Here is a 22,984-nt window from a genome sequence, read left to right as displayed (position 1 = left end):
TACTTCCCAGAGTGCCTTGCAATTATGCCTTTAAATATGTACAATTTCTTCCTGATTGAATCATTGCTTTCTATTTAGAATGCAGTGCAGTTGAGACACCTGATAAGTTACCTAATTGTTCTTTGTAGGTTTTTAATAATACTTCTTACAAGGGTACTGAAATTTTATGTTTGGGAATCAAATACATTATAAAATATAAGATTATGATTAATCTTATAAATTATTAACATTAATGTTTCAATTATTATATATGATTTGAATGTTTGAATTAGCATAATTATGAGATCATTTGATTCTTTGTGTTATATAATCAAAACCTACTATTTTAATATAATATTAAAAAGGAGGACATCATAAGTTGTGCAGTCAAATGGATGTAACTAAAAAAATAAACCTGAATGAGGTATCTCAGATGGCAGGCACAGCTCATTAAAAAAAAAAAAAAGTCAATTTGATTTTGACCAAGACCCTTATTTTAACATGTAATTACTTTACAGTAACTCTGAGAGAAGAAAATAATGTATGTAAGGTACCAAGTAGACTACATTTCATAAAAGATATACTTACTGTAATTCTATTTTTTTTTTTGCCCAGGACCTGAAATAATCAATTACAGTGAAGTATACTTCTGTAAATATAACAAAGTTCCATTCATGTCACAAATCAATGCTGATAAGAGATGTAACTGTATATTTAATAAATATTTTAATGAGCCTGTAAATTGATATTTATATTGGGTAATATAAAATAACCAGGAAACTATAAAGCATTCTGAAAATTATTTTTAAAAATTACTTTCTAAATCCAAATAAATATAATCCCAGAAGAATGTAATAATCCACTACTTGCTTATGCTTTTTAAATGAGAAATAAATTTAAGTTCTCTTACCTGCTTTTAAGTTTATATGTGTGTATATGTTTATTTAAACAAGAATGTTTACATATAAAAGATTATTTACTATGAAGAAATCACACACGATGATGTATTTTTATTAAATGTTTCACTTACCCGTTTAGACAGAGACTAGTTACATATCAATAAATCAGGATATTTTTATTTGATGCCAGCTGAGTACAACTTTAATCATTAATGAAATAATATATATTTTTCTATAATTAATGAATAAATACAGTGTTAGAAGAGTTTTTATCAAGTACTGTTTAAGACAATATCTGAATGAACTCATCTATAAAAACAATTTTCATTTTATAAAGAATTTTATGGTTTATAAATGGGAAGAGTTAAATGAATTTGAAGATTTTTAAAAAAGAATAATGTGTGATCTACATTTTTTTGCGTTTTGGTTTTGGGTTAGTTTTACTTTTAATTTTTCATTGATTCACAGATAGTAATTTAGTCATATTCACTTGGATGTTAAATTAATTGTAGATATCCTAATTCACAATATCTATATAAACTTCAATGACCATATAAAGTTAGTGTGACAGTCAGAACTGTCTCAAATTAAGTGAGTTCTCAAAGTAGGTCTGAAAAACTGTACACATTTATAAGACCCTCAATGTTAATTACTTGTTAGGAAAAATAAATAGTAGAGTCAAAAATATCTGATACATTTGGTGGTTGAAAATAGGACACACATGTAGACATTGTAGACATGGTGAATAGTCAATTCTACAATCCCTTGAACAAAATATAAATTAAACCAAAAAGACTAGAGAACCCATGAAAGTGATAATATTTTACACAGAGTTACTATGCTCTTGTTTTCATTTCATTAAAACAGGGAATAATATAAATAGGAGTAATAGTGTTAAAAGAAATTCGTTTGGATCTTAATCATACCAATTAATCTGAAGTTAGATATTGTTAAAGGAAAATTTAGTTTTGGTTTTCACAAGAAATGTGGAACCTAAATCTTTAGGTATCAAAACTATTTTGTCATACAACTGTAATATTATTAGTTCCTTAATATTTAAGAAAGATAGATACTCCATAGAAAAAAGCAATACAGGTACTAAATTCACGTAACTTAAAGGAAAGGAAAATTGCCATTAGCACATATTCAGGAACTCCTGAATAAAATAGCAGTTTTGCTAAATGTATGATGATAAATGGAAAGTGAATAATAAAAGACTATTATCATATTTTAAAGTTGTGGCATAACAATCTAGAAAGTAAGTAATATTCTGAGTGCATATGCATCATCTTTGAGCAGCTGTATTAAATAGAAATATTTGAAATGCTAACTAGATCATCAACCTCTTCCAAATATCACCACATAGGAATACTTCAAATAACACACTAATTTTAATGTATATATGTAAAAATAATATTTATATACTCATGTCTTTCCAGTTAAATACAGAATTTAAAATTTGAAAAAAAATTAAAGGTATATGTTACATCATTTCATAGAGTCCTTTATACTCAAGTCTATTACCACGTTTTAGTGAGGAGTTTTTGTGTTTTTATTTTAATTCTGTTAGTGTATTAGTAGAGTATAAGAACCTTAAAGAGCATAATAATGTCCTATCATTATTTCTCAAATAATGATGTCCTATACAACATCTGACATATCCAATTATCTCCATAAAAACATCTAATCACAAATAACTATAAAAAGAGACTAAGATTCAAACTAAAAGTATGTATTTAATAATTGTATTTCAGGCAAACAAAATAAATCCATGCAAATTTTATTCTAGTCTCTCAATTTCAATTTTTCCCAGAGAGTTTCAAAATTTAGATACACTGATTTTGAAATATTGTGTCTAAATCTTTGTTTCTCTTCTGGTATAGAGTAAGATATAGGAAGTATAATGAATTTTCCATGTACAGGGAAACATGTTTTCTTTAAAATATTTTTAATAATTAAATTACTGGAAAATATGATTACAATCAACATAAAAATTTAAGATATTGTACTATTTTACAACATATAAAATTTAAAATTCAGAAAGTTATATAATGGTATACTCAACAACAATGTTAATGTATGATTTCAAAATGTTGATCTATACATTTCTTTCATTTATTGTCAATATTTTGATTTAGTTTGCCTTATTTTTTTCTTATCCCAGATACCTTTCAGAGAGTAGCTTGGATCAATAGTTCTCCTTCACTTACAAACTCCTAACAATGATGTTTAAATTCTTCAGAAATAAGACAGAACAAATAATTAAATGTTTCATAAATTACACACCAGCCATTAATATGCACACAAAACCAGCATTGCATTAAATTACAGTTATTAAAATTAAGAGCAATCAAGTAAGTATTATATAAAAGAAATAACTAGAGAAATTCATTTCTTCATTCAGATATTTTATTATTAAAATTTAACTATGAATTTATAGTTAATGAAGGCTTGTGGTTTTGAAGGACTTTCTTTTTAAATATGGTTTCATTTTGCTTCAATTTGTAAAGGAAAAAAAAATCCCAAATTTAATGATCTTGGCCAAATTTCATAATAATAAATAACTGAAATATTTCAAGAAAGCAATGGAATTATACTATTTCTAAAAAGATATATCTCATTGAAGGTTTCAATAGTTGATGTCCTAAAATAAGTCTAGGGCAAGAAAAATAACATGTTATCAAACACAAATGTTTGTGTTCTAGGACTGTCATTTTCAAGCATGTTATTGGGCTAACAGTGACATGCTAAAGTACTGATGAACAAAATCAGAGTTACTAAATTCAACAACAGTTATTAGCAATCTTATCAAAAGCTCCTCCTAGATCCTTCCTGCCCATCTACCCCGGGCCTGCCCCTAGGTTTAGTTGAGACACAGTTGAGTCACCACTGGAGAAAGAACAATAGTCCCATCTCCTGTGGTTGTTCTAGTGACTTTGGACGTGTCTTGTTTATAGGTGTCTATTTGAAAATAAGATGTTGACATCAGGTGTCTTTCCTCTATTGTTCTCCACTTTTATTTTGTGGAATACCATTAGCTGATGAACATCATGTTCATCAGTTTGTTTAGACAAACTGGCAGAAGAGATTCAGGAAACTCTAAATTTCTCCAAACATTCCTCAAATTCTGGAGTGCAATAGTATATGAGTGTGTGTGTGTGTGTGTGTGTGTATTATACATACATATATATGTATATGTATGTGTGCATGTCTGTATGTGTATGTGCATATGTATATTTTATAAATGTATGTACATAACATGTATATAAATGTATGAATATGTGTATGGATATGTATATGTAAATGTGTGTGTTCTGACCTTTGAAATTCTGTCTTCATATTTGTTTCATAGACACTTTGCCCACTGTTCCAGCTCACATACCATTTAGTACACGTTTTAATTTATCAGGAAATGCTTGATACTACTTCAACTCAAATCACAGAATTTTTTGGAACATTGGTTAGAGGTTTTACTAAAAATTAAATACAGTAAAATTTATGCTTAAGATACTTTATAGTTAGATGGATATAGTAGTATAAACCTTTAGTCTAGGCCTTTGATAGGCATAGGCTGGTCGTTCTCTGAGAATTTGAGGCCAGAATATTATGTAGTATATATTGATTTCCAGAGCAGCCAGTGTATAGATAGGCTCTATAGCCTCCCCAAAAATAAACAAAAACAAAAGAAAAAAGAAAGAAAAGAAGGAAGGAAGGGTTAGGAAGGAAAGAAAGAAGGATGGAGAAGGGAAAAGAAACAAGACAGGAGAATACAAAGAGAGAGGGAGGAAACAAGGGAAAGAGGGAGAGAGAGAGGAAGAGGGAAAGATAAAACAAATAAAGAAATAAACAAAGAAAGAAAGAAGGAAGGAGGGAAGGAAGAAAGAAAGAAAGAAAGAAAGAAAGAAAGAAAGAAAGAAAGAAAGAAAGAAAAAACCAAAACAATGAATGATAGAGAAGACCCTTAAAAATGGTAATTTAATTCTGATTCCCCTATTTATTGTTCATTCATAAACTATATAGTATTGAAGAAGAGAGATTTGTTAATCAAGACTGTGCTTTTTAAATGTATCACTTTATATTAAAATTAATGAAGCTGATTCTATATACATGGAGTCCAATAGAAGAGAAGTTGGAAAGAGCCTTGAACTCAGTAAGAGAGGGGGAAATTTCCTAAAGAGTAGCTCATGCTCTAAGATAAATAATTGATAAATAGGACCTCATGAAATTAGAAACGTTCTGTAAGGCAAAGAACATAATTAATAGGACAAATCAGCAACCTATAAATTGAGGGAAAAAAACTTCACTAACCCCACATGTGATAGAAGGGTAATATACAAAGTATATAAAGAACTCAAGAAGCTACCCACCAAAAATGGGGTATAGAAGTAAACAGAGAATTCACAACAGAGGAATCTTGAATGACTAAGAATCACTGAAAGAAAGAAACAACTAGTTCATGAATTTCCTAGGCAAATGGATGGGACTTGAAGCTGTCATCCTGAGTGAGGTAACCCAATTACAAAAGGACACTCATGGTATGAACTCACTTGTAAGCAGATACTACACCCCCCCCCAAAAAAAAAAAAAAAAACTTCTCAAAACAACCAAGAAATCATCCACAGAACTTATGAAGCTCAAAAAGAAGGAAGGCCAAAATGTGGATACCTCAGTTCTTTTTAGAAGGGAGAACAAAATAGGGGAGGAAATAAAAGGTCAAATAGAGGAGCAGAGATTGAAGAAAAGATCTACAGAGACTGCCTCACCTGAAGAACCACCCCATATACAGCCACCAAACCTAAACACTATTGCTGACACCAAGAAGTATCTGCCAGCAGGAAGCAAATATGGATGCCTCCTCAGAGGCTGTCCCAGATGAGGATGTTTGCAACTAGACATCAGACTGAACACGGGGAGTACAATGAAAGATCTACAGAAAGGACTTCAAGAGCTGAAGGGTTTGCACCCTCATGAGAAGGACCACACAATCCACAGCCAAGGCACTGAGGTGGAGAGGGTGATTGGAAGAGGGAGCACCTTCATGGAAGCAAGTTGACTAGGAGGGGGGAGGGTTGGAGGAAGGCTATAACATTTGAAATGTAAATACAGAGAATATCCAATAAAGTTAAAAAGAAAAAAAGAGAAATATTCAAAGTCCTTAGTGATTAGAGAAATGCAAATAAACATGACCCAGAGATTCAACTTTATATCAATCAGAATGGTTAAAATCAGGTGACAGCAGATGCTGGGAAGGATGTAGAGAAAGAGGAACACTCCTTCATTACTCGTGGGATTGCAAACTGGTACAACCACTCTGAAAATCAGTCTGGCTGTTACTTGGAAAACTGAACATAGTACTACCTCAGGTCCCAGCTATATCACTTCCGGACATATAGCCAAAAGATGCGCCACTATGCCTCATAGCGGCACATGTTCCAGCATGTCCATTTCGGCCTTATTTGTGGTAGCCAGGAGCTTAAAACAACTCATATATCCCACAACAGAAGAATGGATACAGAAAATGTGTTTCATTTACACAATGGAATACAACTCACCTAGTAAGAATGAGCTTTACAGGCAAAGGGATGGAGCTAGAAAGTATCATCCTGAGTGAGGTAGCTCAGTCACAGAATGGCATGCATGGTGTGCACTCACTAAAAATAGATATTAGTCAAAAATAATCCAGAATAGGATCAGCAGAACTCAAGAATGTTAGCAAGTTGAAGGTCTCGAGTGAGGATGTCACAGTTCCACTTGGGAGGGGGATGAAAGCAATCATTGAAGGGGTGCAGAGTGAGGGAAGGACCTAGGTGGGAAAGCAGGGAGGGAGGGACAAAGGGGAACAAGAGCAGGTATGGGTGGAGAAGAGGACTGAAGCACTGAGGACCAGAAGAAGATTGAAAACAGGCAACTTCAGGAGGCAGGAGGTTAGCCCCCCTTTTACAATGTGACAGAAACCTAGAAGGTAAGAGACTCTCAGGACTCCAAAAGAGGGACCTCAGAAGAAATGCTCTACAGTGGAGAGAAGCAACTTAGAGAGTCCACCCTCATTAGAAATACAGGACATCAAGTAGAAGGATGGGGTTGCCATCCCATATACAAAACTTCTGGCCCAAAATTGCTCCTTTCTCACAAAATTGGAGGGACCTAAATGGAGAAGATCCTGGGGAAAACGTGATCCAATGATCTATCCAAATTTGAATCCATCTCAAGGGGCCTGACATTATTACTGATGCTATGATGAGCTTACAAACAGGAGCCTAAAATGATTCCCCTCAGGAAAACCCAATGATCTGCTCAACAAGTGAAAGTGATGCAGATACTTACAACCAACTAATAGAATCTGGGGACCACTGGGGTTAAATAAGAAAGAAATAAAAAAAAAAACTGGAAGAAGGTGAGGAGGAGGGTGACTCTATACGAAGGTCGAAGTCTCAACTAATCTGGATACCCAAGATCTGTCAGACACTGTTTCACCAACCTGCCAAAATACACCAGCTGATAAGAGGCTCCCAACACATATACAGCCGAGGACAGCCTGGTCTGGCCTATTGACAAAGATACACCTAACACTTGAGAAACTTGAGGCCCCAAGGATTCTGGTGGTCTGATGAAGTGGGGTTAGGAACGGGTACATCCTTTTGGAGACAGTGGTTGGAGGTATATTATGAGGAACAGTCATAGGGCAGAGAGGGCAGGGGATAAAGACTAGACTGTAAAGAGGATTAAATAAGAAAAAGTGCTGGTTCTAAATAAATGTTTTTACTTAAATATTCTATGAATATTACAAAGTACAATCTGATATAGTTAATTTTGTTCATAGAAAATAATATATAAAACTTTTCCCTCTTAAATTTAAGACTTTTTCTTTTTTCTGCAGTATGTAAAAAAAAAAACAACTTTCATAAAACACATGGAAAATGATGACAAGCTGGAGCCACAGATTTCTCAGATATAAAAGAGTCTTTAAAATAGGTTAATGATTAAAATCAATGTCCCACATTTTTGCTAACACCAGAGTCAATATAAATTTAAAAATTTTCTTATAGGTGTACTTTTTATTCACCTGCATATTCCAAAATAGTAGACAAATGAGATAGTGTAAATATCTATATATGTCCTTTTATAAAAATATTATACTCACCTTATAAAAATATTTTAGCATATATTAGGCTTCTGTTAACAGAAATATTTTAATCTGTTGCTAAAGTTCTCTCAAAAATCATTTAATTTTTCATTTTTACTACTAGGCAGGCTCACAGCTTCTCAATTTTATTTGGTCTTTCTAACATTGAAGACACTGTATTTAAATGGCTACATAACCAATACTTTTTATGCTCACTTATCTTATTAGCCGTTTTTAATACCAGTGAATATAAGGCACATTTATTGGCATTAATTATAAATTGAAAAGTATACTAAAAGTATAAAAACATTGCAAATGTGAAATGAACTGTAAATATTGAGAGAAGATTAATGTTCTAAGTTACACTGCTGCAATTCTCTGAGTCAGATAAAGGAGACATTCAATAATGAACTCTAATAGCTGTAAATATTGATTGACATAAATTATACAACTTATTTATTTTTAATATGAGAAAAGAGTCTCAAAAATCATTTGATTCTATGATAGATTCTTCAGTAAGGAAGATACTAATGATAAGTACTAATTCATTTTCACTGATATTTTTTGGTTTTTGTATAACTCACTAAGCCATTTGTCTTATGATTAAGATGTGAATCTCTTAGATTTGTTATGTAAAATGACATCATGAAAAGCATTTTTAATTTTATTGAATTTTAAAAATTATAAAATATCAAAATGAAAAAGATAAAATAGCTAGAAAATGCAGTATGTTTCCTTTTAGCTCTTTACATATTTAAAGTTTCTCTATACAAAATATTTCAGTCTTCATACAAATAGTTATGAACAAAATTTGCTTTATTAATTCCTTGAGCCAATCCATTGAAAGATATAAACTGCAAATATGATATACAAAAGGCTTAGTATGTGTTTTTTAAAAGAAATGAGAAAGTACAAGAAGAATTACTCTTAAAAGTCCTGATAAAAAATATTCTTATTAAAGTGTAGTTCTCCTGAACAATGTTGGTGCATAGCTTTAATTCAATCACTTGGGAGGCAGAAACAGGAGTTTGAAGCCAGCCTGGTCTACAAAACAAGTTCCAGAACATCCAGGACTTCACAGGTAAACTCTGGCTCAATAAACCAAAAAAAGGAAAAAAGGAGAAAAGAAATATTCCTAATAAACAGAATGATGATGGTAATATTGAGACAACAAGAGTGTCCACTTGAATGGTTAAATATAATAAAAAACACACTCTTTGGAGATGATAAATGTTTATTACTTTTTTTCATTGATGATGCAGATTATTATAACTTATCTAAATTGTAGAAAACCCTCTAATTTTGTACAAAGCTTAGCAGGAATCCTAGACAGCAACTAGAGATTTAATTTTCTTTGCAGCATAACACAATAAAAAATGTACCTACAATTAATTTACACCTTAAGTTCATTGTGTGATTTAAAGAAATGCACTGGCATAATTACTCTTAATTTATGTATATTAAAGTACATAGCCTCAAATTATCATTAGTTTTCAAACTGTTCTTCAAATTATGGTCAATTATTTACACTGTTTTTTTTAAATCTTGGAGTCTTCTTTAGTATCTATAATTTTCAATGAAAAGGAATTTATCTAACTTTCACTTTATAATCAGTATATTAAGCCTGAAGAAGTTAATAAATCAAGTTTATTCATGGCAAACAAAGTTACTAATTTACTGTTATCCTCTTAAAATAATAAAATCAACAGGCAACACAACATTTAGAAAAGAAGTCGATAAATTCCATTACTTAACTTCATTTAGAAAATATTTTCTTTAAATAGTTTAATTTAGTGATGAATTTCTCAATAAATTTATACTTATTTTGCATAGAATACTAATTTAAAGGCACTGTATAAACTCTTGTTTTCTGAAACAAATTAGGTTTGAAATTCTTGTGCAGATTTCTTCGTTCCTTTTTTGCTCTAATTTCCTTTCATGCCCATCAGGGCAAGCAAATATATTCCATTTTGTAAATGTCATTAGGCTTTAAGATGGTTCATGATTGACCTTGGAAATACAAATATTTAATTTGTAGCCCTAAAATAAAGATGTTTCTCCATTTCTATATTTGGCCAAAAGATGAGAATGATCAAATCTTTACTACCTTAAACTGTTTTAATATAAGTCAAAATATTTTGACTTTTTAATAAGAAAATGAAAATCTTCATTGCCTTGAGTAAGTAGAAAAGTCAAAGGAAGGAAGTACTGAATAAGTTAGTGTCATTTAAATACTGTGGTTATCTACAGAATTGCCCACATGAAGCAAAGATTCACAGAACCATTTGATTTGAGAGCTAATTATTACATTAGTAAATGTTTTTCTGTGAGGGAAGTAGCCTAGGCTTTTCTGAGTCTCATTAATAATTTAGTAAAGCAGGTAGTGCTATAATCTGTATTAGGTAATTTTTCCATGATACACTATAGCAAGAAGCATCACACTGCCACCTGCAGACAAAATTACCCTTAAAATAATCAAATTTTCATAACAGCATTAATTTTGTAATATCTACTGAACTTAAGAGTTCGTATGCTTATTTGAATATTATGTGCAATGTGATTGGTTTGTTCCTTCTTAGAAATCAATGTTCTTTATACTCCTGTATCAAGTAAAACAATGAGAGTAATAAATTAAAAGTATTACTTAGAAACTTGGATTACCTACCGGTCTGGTATGCACAGACACAGGGGTCTTGAAAGTTGTCACTGGATAGCTGCACTCAGAAACACTGTAGGGATCAGAACTGCTGGAGGAGCATTTGGAGATGGAATCACAGCCAACAAAGGTATTATCAAGAGGCAGTTCCTGAATGATGTGATGCTTTGAGTTCAGGGGTGTTTCAGGCTGTATCTGGAATGCAGGCTGGGGAGATGCAGATTTGTAGTGTCGAGCCAAATCAGGACTGTCAGGTTTGAAGGTAGTAGGGGTAGTGCCCCAGTTGTATTTGCACATGGTTTGCTCTTCCAGCTCAATGGGAAGATCTAGTGTGACACTGTTTCTCTCATTTTCAGAATCGTCTGGCTTTGCTTCTTCAATAGTAACAAAATTAAGCAGCAGGTTCTTAGGAGGATGCTTCTTCTTTTTCTTCTTCTTTTTCTTCATCATAATCATCTGCCTGTTTTCTGGGTTTGGAGTGACCCACTCAGAATTCTGTTTGTTTTTCTGAGAAGCCTTAAGATGTGGTGATTGGCGGCATCTTACTACTGCAGTGATGAAAATAACTAGGACGACAGTTACGGTGCCAGCAACAATGGCAACCACGATCTTGACATAGTCAGTGGTTGGTGAGGATGCATTAGTTGCTTCAGTGTTTTGATTTGCAGGTGAGTCAATGCTTTTGCGAACCAGTTCATAAATCAGTGTAGTATTGGGCACAGAATCATTTACAAAGAAATTGACATTTACAACATTGAAGAGAGAATCAGGTTGTCCTAAATCTTTCGCCTTGACTATGACTCGGTGTAAACCAAGATCTGAAAGCACGCAATTCTCCTTCAATGTGATGTTGCCTGATATTTGTTCAATCATAAACAGTCCTTTTGTATTTCCTCCAACAATGCTGTAACGAAGCTCTGCATTCATGCCAGCATCATTGTCAATTGCAAGAACCTTGAAGATGACTGTGCCAGGACTTGTGGATGGTAGAACCCATTCAAAGGAGTAATTGGAAGGAGGGTCAATAAAAATTGGTTTGTTATCGTTCACATCAACCACATTTATTGTTACTTTAGCAGTTGAAGAACGTGACACTCTACCACCATCCTCAGCTTTTACATAGAATGTATAGGATTCTTGTTTTTCTCTGTCAAATGAAATATTTGGCCTGATGACACCAGACTGTGGATCAATAGTGAATTGATCCTTCACATCCAAGATGGAGAGGGTAACTGCAGAATTCTCTCCGTAATCAGGATCAGTTACAGTAATTAACCCTACTGTGCCATGTTTTGGAAGGTTTTCAGGAACATAGAAGTTATACTCATTATGAGTGAAAATTGGACTGTTATCATTCTGGTCAAGAACAGTCACAAAGACAGTGGCATTGGACATTAAGGGTGGAATTCCATTGTCCTGTGCCAGGACTGTAAAGTAATATTTTTCCTGTTTTTCTCTATCTAGTTTCTTTACTGCAGTCAGGATGCCTGTACGACGATCCAGGTTGAATTCAGGTGGTGCATCATAACCTAGCAGGTAGTTTATTTCAGCATTCTGTCCAGTATCTGCATCTGTTGCACTGATTTTTGTCAACTGTGCACCAGGAGAGTTATTCTCAGGAACTGAAAGGCTTATGAAAGACTGGGTGAAAACTGGAGCATTGTCATTTTCATCTTTCACTTTGATCAGGAGCATGGATGACTGATTCAAAGGAGGCTTGCCAGCATCAGCAGCCAGTAATTTAATGGCATATTCTCTTGTGGACTCAAAGTCAAGAAATGCAGCAGTCTCCAAGAGAAACTGATTACTGAATACTGGCCGTAATCTGAAAGGAACTTCATGATCTGTGAAGCATGTCACCCTACCATTATGTTCAGAATCTTTATCCATCACAGTTATGAGAGCAATTTTAGTGTTAAGCGGAGCATTCTCTGAAAGAAGCACAGTGCCATTGGTTGGATTAACAATGTATCTTATGTCAATTGATGGGACATTATCATTGACATCAGTAACATTTACCAACACCATTGCTCTTGCTGGGGTCGATCCACCATCAGTTGCCAAAACCAGTAACTTGTGGCTAGGTGATTCTTCCCTATCGAGTGGTTCTTTGACAGTGATAAGCCCAGTAGTAGTGTTAAGATGAAACAGTCTCTTAGCGATGTTGGAGACTAGATTGCTGAAATAAAAGTGAATTCTGGCATTTTCACCTATATCAGCATCTGTGGCATGGAGCTGTGTCACTGAAGAACCTACAGGAGCATTTTCTGGTATACTGACTTCAATTTCTTTCTCTATGAATATTGGGCGGTTGTCATTTGTATCGGCAACACTTACTTGCAAAATAGCTGTACTGGATCTTTGAGGAAAGCCACCGTCTTCAACTTTTACTTTCATTACATAGGTATCCTTCTCTTCTCTATCTAACTCCTTTTGAACAATCAACTGGGGCATCTTGTCTCCTTCTGGTGTTTCAATGACGTCAAGACCGAAAATATTTTGACCCTGAAAAACAGGAAATTATGCAAAATTTAAATTATATTAATATAAAATAACATATATATTGTGAGTTATAATTAAATTTATGCTAAATATTGTAATGAGGATGATTTACGATTTCTGTAATTCACAGGATAGAAGCAAAGTCTCAGCAACAAATACCAGAAGACCTGAGCTCTGAATTTCATTTGGCCTACATTTAACATTGTGATCAGATGCAAGTTCTTAAATTTTCTAATACATATTTTGGGAGTAAATGTAGTTTATTACATAAATTATTCTTCTAGTTATAAGAAATATGTTGCTTGCTAAGTAAGAATATTTTACTAATATAATAATAATGTATGAGGCAAACAATACCAATGACTTTTAAAATATTTAAATATGGAATGAATATCAGCAGAATAAAACAGTGAATTCTATATATAATATGAAAAGTGATATTACAATGTAACATTACTTGAGGAGAGTTATATAAGAAAAAAGCTACCATATAACATCATTTTAAAAGAATAAATTAACATTTCAAAATTAATGAAATTCAAACTCAATAATTTAATAGTATTGTATATACTGGTCAAGCCATGATAATTTAAATTATTAAGCTTATATATTTTTATATTTTTCATATATAATTAGATTTTAGTCTAACTACAATTGAAATTATGGTCCATTTCAATAAAATAAAATGGGATTAGAATTTTAAAGAATATATTTACTGCATTTATTTTAACTGAAATTGTATTCTTCATCATGCAAAATTTCTAATATCCCCCGAGATTATAAAATATCAGCTGATAGATATAATATATGTCGCTCTTCTTCTTTTTCCTATGAGTGAAATATTCAATTGGTAATGGATATGTAAATTTTAATTTTCATTCATTAATATAAGAAACAGTAAATCAGTTCATTTTTTTTCAATTTTATTGGATATTCTCTGCATTTATATTTTAAATGCTATAGCCTACCCCCTCTACCTCCCTCCTCCCCCTCAATTTGCTTCCATGAAGGTCTTTTCAACAGCCCCATGCAGTCAATAGTTGTTGGAAAGGGTTGTACAAGTAACATATTTATATTGTTGCCATCATATCAAACATATAGTTCAAAAATATAATGTCTTTTTAAGTCATTTGTATTGCTGATACTGTGTATGTGTATCTATCTATTGTTTTGTGCTCATGAAAGCCAGAATGTTCAGATACATCTGAAGTAGAATTACCAGACATGGTTATTGAAAACCAAACTTAAGCCCTGTAATTAATCATATTTAACTGCTGAGACAAAAAAATTCCTGAAAACACAATGTACTTCCCCCAAATATTTAAATATCTATGTATAACTTGTTATCTTCCATGTTTAAATATCATGTGAGTGGACCTCTAGTTAAATTTTTAAGCTTTAATATACTAATGTATATGAACAGAGGGTAAATATAAAAAGTCTTTGTTTATATGTACATGTGAGAAGATGTAACATGCAACATACATGACTACATTAACATTTTTTCATAAATAAAAGTGTAAGTTCAAAAGACAGATACTATTTCCAAAGAAAGGAAAGCTACCAGCCTTTGACAATTAATGCAAGTGTCAATAGCTAATAAAATTATAAAATTTTTATAAACATTTATTTGAGGTGAAAATATAATAGTTGTAATTTATGAAAATATTTGCAAATAAATTATGACAAATATTTGTAATATGGGTAAAATATTACTTCTGAAATATTAAAGTTTAAAATTTCTCAAACAAATGTGTGTAACTAAAATGTGAATCTTAGAGAAAATTACATTAACTGAAATCATTCATATGGCGTTTTAGATTTTAATGCCATTGGTTTATACTATATAAAATTGTCAGTTCTAATTAATGTTAGAAAAATTTATAGACTTAAATATTCTGTTTTATACTATGGAATTTTTAAATCCACCAATGATATTTCTTTTTAGATTAAAAATTTTACTTGGAGTTGCAAATCCAACCCAGACAAAAGAATTCCTGCAAAAAAAAATAAAATGAATAACTAGACTGAGAAGAACCAAAAGCTGATCTTTAAGGAAAAGAGACATATTCTTGCTTTTGAAAATGCCTGCTCTGGTAAACACTAACAGTTTTACATAGATGTGCATAACACCACTTCATTGTTTACTGGAGTGTAATATATAACAGCACTTCCAGTATCTTAAATCTGATTCATTGCTCATAAAACACATACAGTGCCAGGAAGATGTTATAATATATCTAATGAGATTGTATTCTCTTTCATTGTGTAGATTAATGAAAAGGGGTGTCAAGACTAAAAATTCAGTTTTGCTAATGAAAATTTATTTAAAGAACCTGAATTTAAAGGTTTTTTATTCTATTTCTTTCTTTCCTTCCTTTTTTTTCTTTTTATTTATTTATTTATTATTTTTTTTTTTTTTTTGGTCTTACAATCATTGGTGCATATGCAAGTATAAGATTTTTCTTAGGTTACAGAGGAGTTAGAAATAGATAAACCACAGTAATGTTGCTATTTCAGAAGAGTACAGAAATATACTCAATAGAAGACTAATAATTATTCATATCTGAAAGAACTCCAGGAATGGAAATGGAGAAGAGCCTGAGGAAAAGAGGGTCCAGTGACGGGCCCAAAAGTGGCATACAGCTCAAGGGGAGGTTCCAAGGAAGGAAACCACTACTGAGGCTATGGGGAGCTCACAAAAAGGGACCCATTTTGACTGCCTTCTTAAAGACCCAACAAGCAGCTGAACAAGTTAGATACAGATATTTACACCCAACCAAAGAACAGATACTGCTACCCTGTAGTTGAATTAGGGAAGAGCTGGAAGAAGCTGAGGAGGAGGGTGACCCTGTAGGAGGACCAGCAGTCTCAATTAATGTGGACACTCAAGGATCTTTAAGACACTGGATTACCAACAAGGCAGCATACACCAGCTAATATGAAGCCCCCAACACATGTACAGCAGAGGACTGCAGTGTCTGGATTCAGTCAGAGAAGATACACATAACCCTCAAGAAACTGGGGGCTCAGGGAGTTTAGAAGTCTGGAGGGGCGGGTAGGGTGTGAGCATTCTCATGGAAAAAGGGGGCACGAGGGAAGATACGGGATGTGGAATAGTCAAAGGGTGGACTGGGAGGGGAATAAAATCTAGAGTGTAAAAACATTAAAAATAAAAAAGAAGTTACTATGATGAATTTGCTATCATTCTACTAAAATTATCTTGTTTTGCTGTATAAGGTATATAAAACTACAACAAAGAATAAGAAAAATTATGTATATATTCAGTAGTGTTGCCATTTATATTCCATGCACTATTTCTAGAGCTTTTATTTTAACATTCACTTATAGCATTATCACTATCAAAGGAAATACAACAAAATGGATTTTAAGTAAAGTAGTTTGAGCTATTTTGTCACATATATATCAATAATCCAGAAGCCACAGTCTTTTCTCCATTACACGTATAAAGAAATGTGAATAATATAGAAGAAAACAAACCTTTTTAGAAAAAAATAAGCTAAAATATTCATAGTAATATTAATGTGGATGAAGTCATATAGAACTTAACAAATTCTACATGCTCATTTCAGGAACTGTGTTTAGCAAAACCTGTTTTAAACAAAATATTCGCATAATATTATTCATCCTTTTCTTTTTTAGTATTATTACAAAGCAAAATTATTTTCACTGCAATAATCCTTTATTATTACAATTGTATCATTAGAAATTGTTTGTAGTGACAATTTGCAAGTGATTACATATTTTTAAAAATGCTTGAAATTTGGAATATTTTTATTAATTTCAGTCTTTTTATGGCCATGTACCTCTGCTTAACATATTAAGCAAAAGGAAAAAAAAAACAACCTTGCACAGTGTTTGTAATGTACTTTCATAATAAAGGATTTTCATGTAGTAACAGCTACACAGTGCTACCAGTGGAGTGATGATTTCAATGAAGATAACATATAGAGATTGTTGTTGTCGGACAACACATTAACATATTAAATACTTTTAATTGGTTCCTCTTAATTCCTTTTTTCTTCCTTCCTTTCAGTTTTTTTTTCTATTCTTCACTTTATTTTGGGAAAATAGATATTTCCTTAGAGAAAAAGTGTATCCCTGTGCATGGTGTTACTTGTATTTATACACAGGGCTTGGAGTTCCAATGAAGGCTGGGCTTATATATTGAGTTTCAGAAGATAAGAAAAAGGAAAAATATGGAAGGCACAAAATGTGAGATATAGAAGAGTAACATATGTCGCAGAAGAAACATTACATTATTTGATGACTATGTTTGCTTATACCAAATTCTGATTCTTTTATTATTTGCTTCTGTGTCTATCTTTTTCTCTGACTCTTCAATGTCTAAGATTTACAAAGGTTAAGCATGCTTATATCTCTGAAATAAATCTCATGTAAATATGTAAAACAAATTAGAAAATGATGAAAGATTTTATTTTTAATTTTTGAAGACATTTTAAGGAATAAATCTTCAAATTTGTAATTTTAATCCCTAGATACTTTAATTGAATAAAATGTCATTTTTCTTACAACTTTATTTTTTTAAAAAAAACAGAAATAAATGTACAGATTTTTAAAGCATTTGGCATAAAAGTATATGAATATATTTTGTCATTCTAAATGTTGTTAATCAGCTCTTTTAAATAATTGTTCCCTTGTGAAAAAAGTTAGATGAAAATAATTCACCAAATAGCAGAACAAAATGTATGAAATCACTGAACACCTGTATTTGAAAGACCTTTAAGTGTGACCTAGCCTTCCTGGTCCAGAAATGATCCTAAGATTCATGGAAGGTAAGTGACTTTCTTGTGACCATTTTGAATATATTGTGTAAGCCAAATTTGAACACTAAGAATCAGGAATTCTGGTAAAATGGTTTCTATGTAAACTAATAGCTATTTCTCAAAAGAAAGGCTTTTTTTTTTTTGGATCCATACAAAATCTCTGTACTATGGGGGCTCTTACCATGTGGTAAATGCCAGGTAAATGTAAATAAAAATAATTCATACTTTGTGTGTGTCTATCTGTGTGTGTATGCAATCTCAATAACTCAGACCCCAGTGAGCTCCCAGAGGCTGATCCACCAACCAGGATCATGCATGGGCTGTTCTGGGGCTTTCTGGCATATATGTAGCAGAGGTCTGTCTGGTCTCACCTCAGTGGCCAATGTGATGTGCTTAATCTTTGTGAGCCTTGATGCCCCCTGAGAGGGGGAGGTTTGGTAGCTGGTGGTGAGGGAGAGCATCCTATAGGAGGCAGGGAGAGCATCCTCTAGGAGGCATGGGAGAGGAGGAATGGGACAAGCAACTGTGGAAGAAGGACTGAAAGAGGGTGACAATGACTAAACTGTAAATAAATAAAGTAATTAAATTTAAAAATGCCAAAAGTCCTACATATCATTTTTTTTCTTCATAGGTACTTTATTTGACATTAAAAATTCATTTCTTTTGCATGTGTGTGAATATATATTGATGCAAGAATTTCTCAAATTGTTCTAATTGGCCTTACTTCCTGGTCCTTGTGTACTTTAATCTAGGGCAAAGAAGAACTACTTCAATTTCATTTACAGTGACTGACTACCTTAAACACACAGTGACAGTCTGACTATGACATATCCCCCATAGGATCATGATTTTAATTATTTTCCCTATATGGTAATGATACCTTGAGAGTTAATATTTAGTTGGAATTAGTAGGTCACTAGTGTGAATATTTGAAATACATACTATATCTTTATTCTGACCTTCACTCAATCCATTGATTTCTACCATGAACTTGGTCATCTATTACATATTACTGCTGCCATCATATTTTGCTCTAGCTTAAGGAGTCAAGTGTTCACAAACTTAACCTTCTGAAATTATGAGTTAAAACAACCCCTTTCTTCTCTAAATTGTTTATTTTAGGTGTTCTGTGAAAGCCTTAAGAAATGAAGCTGAAAATATGTCTAAGACTCTAAAATAATTTATAACTTCAATATATCAGACTTTTAAAACAATGGTATAATATGAAAAACATCTCCAGTGGTCTAGAAGCATAGGTACTATTTATGTTTATAGAGCCATAAATGCATTAAATGAAATGTACATATTTGTTGGGTTGTCTTTACCAATGAGACCTTGCTGTTGGTTTGTGAAGAGCAGCCTATAGTCTTTGTAAAAGGTGGGGTTGTTTGGGTATTCCAATGTGACTACTTTGGCTAACACCTCAAATTAGATATAACCCAGTTCATCTACTAAACATTTAATTTGGTGACAAGAGATGTCCAGTTGGGTCTCTGTCTTTCCCATTATTTGGTGACTTCATTTAGATCATCTTCATATTTGTATATATGAATATACTTTCTCCTGTATAACTTTTACATACTACCCCTCACATGTTCTTTGATTTTATCTATCTCTTTTCATATTTCTTTCTCTATCCCCTTCCTGCCTCTTCTCACTTGATCCCCTTTGTCAAATGCCCTCCCAAAATCCATCCATAATTATCTATTCTATTTTCCTTTCTTAATGATATAAGAAAGAGGAAGGTTTGAGGATAAGGATATCTTCTCTGACTGTCCTCAATGTGAGCATGGCATTGCTTTGGTGATCTAGAATACATGGCATAGGTATCATGGCAACATATTGTGTAGAACCATACAGTGACTGTTATGCTCCTTTGTAATAAAGAATTTTAGTGCCACTGGAACCCATCTTGGTTTCCTCCCTAGAAGTACACATTATCTTGAGAGATGCTGAATCCCAAAACAGATGAGAGATGAACTAATGTGGGATTGTTGTTAGACTATGGGATCTTTTGGTGGTATTGATATTTTGAGTCGCTTTTGTTCCTCCTTGTAAAACCCTAATATACTCATTGGTTCACTGGGAAGGGTAAACAAACACATAAAGTGATCATATGCCTTAGGATTTAGATTTGGATTTAGACGTTTATAGTCCTAATAGAATGTTTTCTAAGTGTATACACCACAACAAAATAAACATCAAAGAGTTTTGGACAATAAAAGTAATATAAAATTTTCATGTCAAAATAGAAGAAAACTACTAACAAGCATAATGAATCAATGTTTTCTCCTTTCAGTTACAAAGATTAAAAGGTAAATTTTATACACAAAGTTTAACTTGGATAATTTGTTTCACACTTTTTGAAATCAAGTATTGTTTCACACAATTTTTCTACATCAAAGGACTTGGATTTTGACAAAGGATATTATATACATAATTTTATATTTTATAAGACATTGAATATCTTAGTACTGTTTATTTTATCATTTATTTCTCAACTACTGTGTTTATTAGAGTCATTCATCATTTGAATTTTAAATAAACCTGAATCTTCCATAGAGTTGCAACTGTTTTTTTTTTCTATAAAACCCAACATATTTTAATATCACAAGAAAATGGGAAGATAGAGTTATATATGTCTCCCTACAGGAGGTATTTTGAAAACCTTGGAGACATATATTTTCATGGCTGGAGAAGGGAATACAGCTGGGATGCAGTTCTCATGAGTACACTGTGCTGATAACCTTGCTACAGTGCAGGGAACAGACTCTGTCTCAATTCTAAAGAAAATTACTTAGTTCCACTTGTCATTTATATCAAGGATGATAAAGCTCTGGTGAACCCAATAAGAACTGCAGAACCAAGAGAAGATTAGATTGTATTAAAAACAAATTTTACTGTGAATTGTGTACAGATTCAAAATGTAGTTTCTAACACAAAATTAGAGAAGACAACGAAAATAAATGAGAGTAATTAAAATTGTTGTGAGAATTGTTGTTACAGATATCAATCCTTTAGAAATAGTAAGCAGATAATAACAAACCATATTTTGTTTGTATTTTATTATCTTGTAATTAATAGACCACTTGGAAAGCTTGAGTCAATAATAACTAATATCTAATTTTATGAAGATGGAAGTTGGCTTTTAGGGGGACAGACATTTTAGCTTATAATATTATATGGTAGGGCATAATAAAAGTCAATTAATTTTATAGAGAAAAAATAAACAAAATGTATTCCCAATTGGAGAAGTGCATTCTATACTTCCTTTACTGTGTATACTTAAGAATGTGTATGTGTAGCTTTTATAGATCAGAGGAAAGATTTCAAGAAGGAGTCACCTGTATATCCACCTACTTATGGGCTCTAGAGATAAGACAGAGGTCATCAAGTTTGACAGCAAGTGAGCTTATCCAGGAGCCATTTCAAGATCAAAAAAGATCAAAGAAAATGCCACTTAAAGGTCTCAGAACAACGTACCATAACAACAGGTATGATAGATGTTATGCACATGTAAAATATAATATTGGATTCAACTGAGTTTGATTGATTTGTTAGAAAAATGCTAATTTAAAACCAGAAAAAATGATTTTTATAGAGATCTTTGAGTTTCAGCTAAATTTTAAAAATCAAATGATCCGTGTTCTAAAACCAATTCTAGTCATAAGAGGCAGATGGGGGAAGGAAATGGGAGGAATGGAACATGGAAAGGGGAGTGGTGGTTCAAGATCAGGTATGGGGGAGGAAAGAGTGATGGCTAGGTGTCCATGAAAATATGTAAAAATCTGCTAATGACAGGGTTGAGTAGGTAAGGGAGGGAATCTCTAGGACAGAGAACTGGATAAGGGATGTGCCCAAGAATCAATGGGGTTGAACTTAGCTCTGGCTCATAACATTGGGGATATAGAAACTCCTTCTGTAGCAGGCAGGAATCCCAGTGAATCAGTGGAGACAACAACCCATGCATAAAACTTTTAAACCAAAATTTATCTTGTCTATAAGAAATGCACACATTGGGGTTGGAGAAGAGACTGAGAAAATGACAAACCAATAACCAGGCATACTTGATACAAATCCCATGAGCAAACACCAGTCTTTGACACTATTAATGATATTCTGTTATGCTTACAGACAGAAGCATGTTGTCTTCTGACCCGGTAGTTGACTCAGATGGATATAGGTACTGACAGCCAAACAATGGATAGAGCTTTGGTACTCTCATGGGTTAATTTGCATTCTTCTATCTGCTGATTGCCAGGTGAACCAGCACCATTTCTTGAAAACTCTGTTTTATTTTTCTCCCACTGGATGGTTCTAGCTCCTTTGTCAAAGATCAAGAGATCATAGGTGTGTGGGTTCATCTCTGTGTTTTCAGTTCTATTCCATTGATCTACCTGTCTGTCTCTGTACCAATACCATGCAGTTTTTCTCACCATTGATTTGTAGATATGTATGTCTCCTGAGAATCTCTGCCAGAGCCTTACTGATGATACAAATGTGGATGCTTACAGCTAACTATCAGACTGAAAACAGGGGCCACAATGGAGAAGCTAGAGAAAGGACTGAAGGAGCTGAAGGGGTTTGCAAACCCATAGGAAGAACAATAGTATCAGCCAATCAAATCCCCAGAGCCACCAGGGCCTAAAACACTCACCAATGAGTACACATGGAGTGACCCATGGCTCCAGCTGCATATGTAGCAGAGGATGGTATTGTCTGGCATTAAGAGAAGGAAAAGCCCTTGGTCCTGTGAAAGCTCCTTTCCCCATTATAGGGGAATGCCAGGGCAAGTGGATGAGTGTGGGTGTGTGGGAGACGGAGCATCTTCACAGAAGCAGGGTGGGGTGCATGGGATGGGGGAAAGCAGATGACATTTGAAATATAAATACATAAAATATCCAATAAAAAAGAAAAAAGTTGAAATTCATATAAAATGCTCAAAATTTGAAATAAAATATATCAATGGTCACCAGTTCTACAAGTATACATAGATTTCTGGTAGATGAAATGGGTT

At 32.9% G+C, this 22,984-nt stretch overlaps 1 protein-coding gene across 6 annotated transcripts in view; it reads right to left on the bottom strand.

Annotated features, from left to right (window-relative positions):
- Nucleotides 1-22,984, bottom strand: part of PCDH11X (protocadherin 11 X-linked) — a gene marked incomplete at both ends in the record, with an annotated part of 509,350 nt that overhangs the window by 468,914 nt on the left and 17,452 nt on the right. For all 6 annotated transcript variants that reach the window (XM_080909518.1, XM_080909519.1, XM_080909520.1 and 3 more), the window contains one exon: nt 10,667-13,162. In XM_080909518.1, the coding sequence (XP_080765644.1) occupies nt 10,667-13,162 (2,496 nt within the window). The remainder of the gene's footprint in view (nt 1-10,666; nt 13,163-22,984) is intronic.

This window comes from Micromys minutus, assembly GCF_963924665.1.
Source record: "Micromys minutus genome assembly, chromosome: X".
NCBI classification, from domain to species: Eukaryota; Metazoa; Chordata; class Mammalia; order Rodentia; family Muridae; genus Micromys; species Micromys minutus.
The sequence above is the reverse complement of the archived record's forward strand: the minus strand, read 5'-3'. Positions and strand labels throughout refer to the sequence as shown.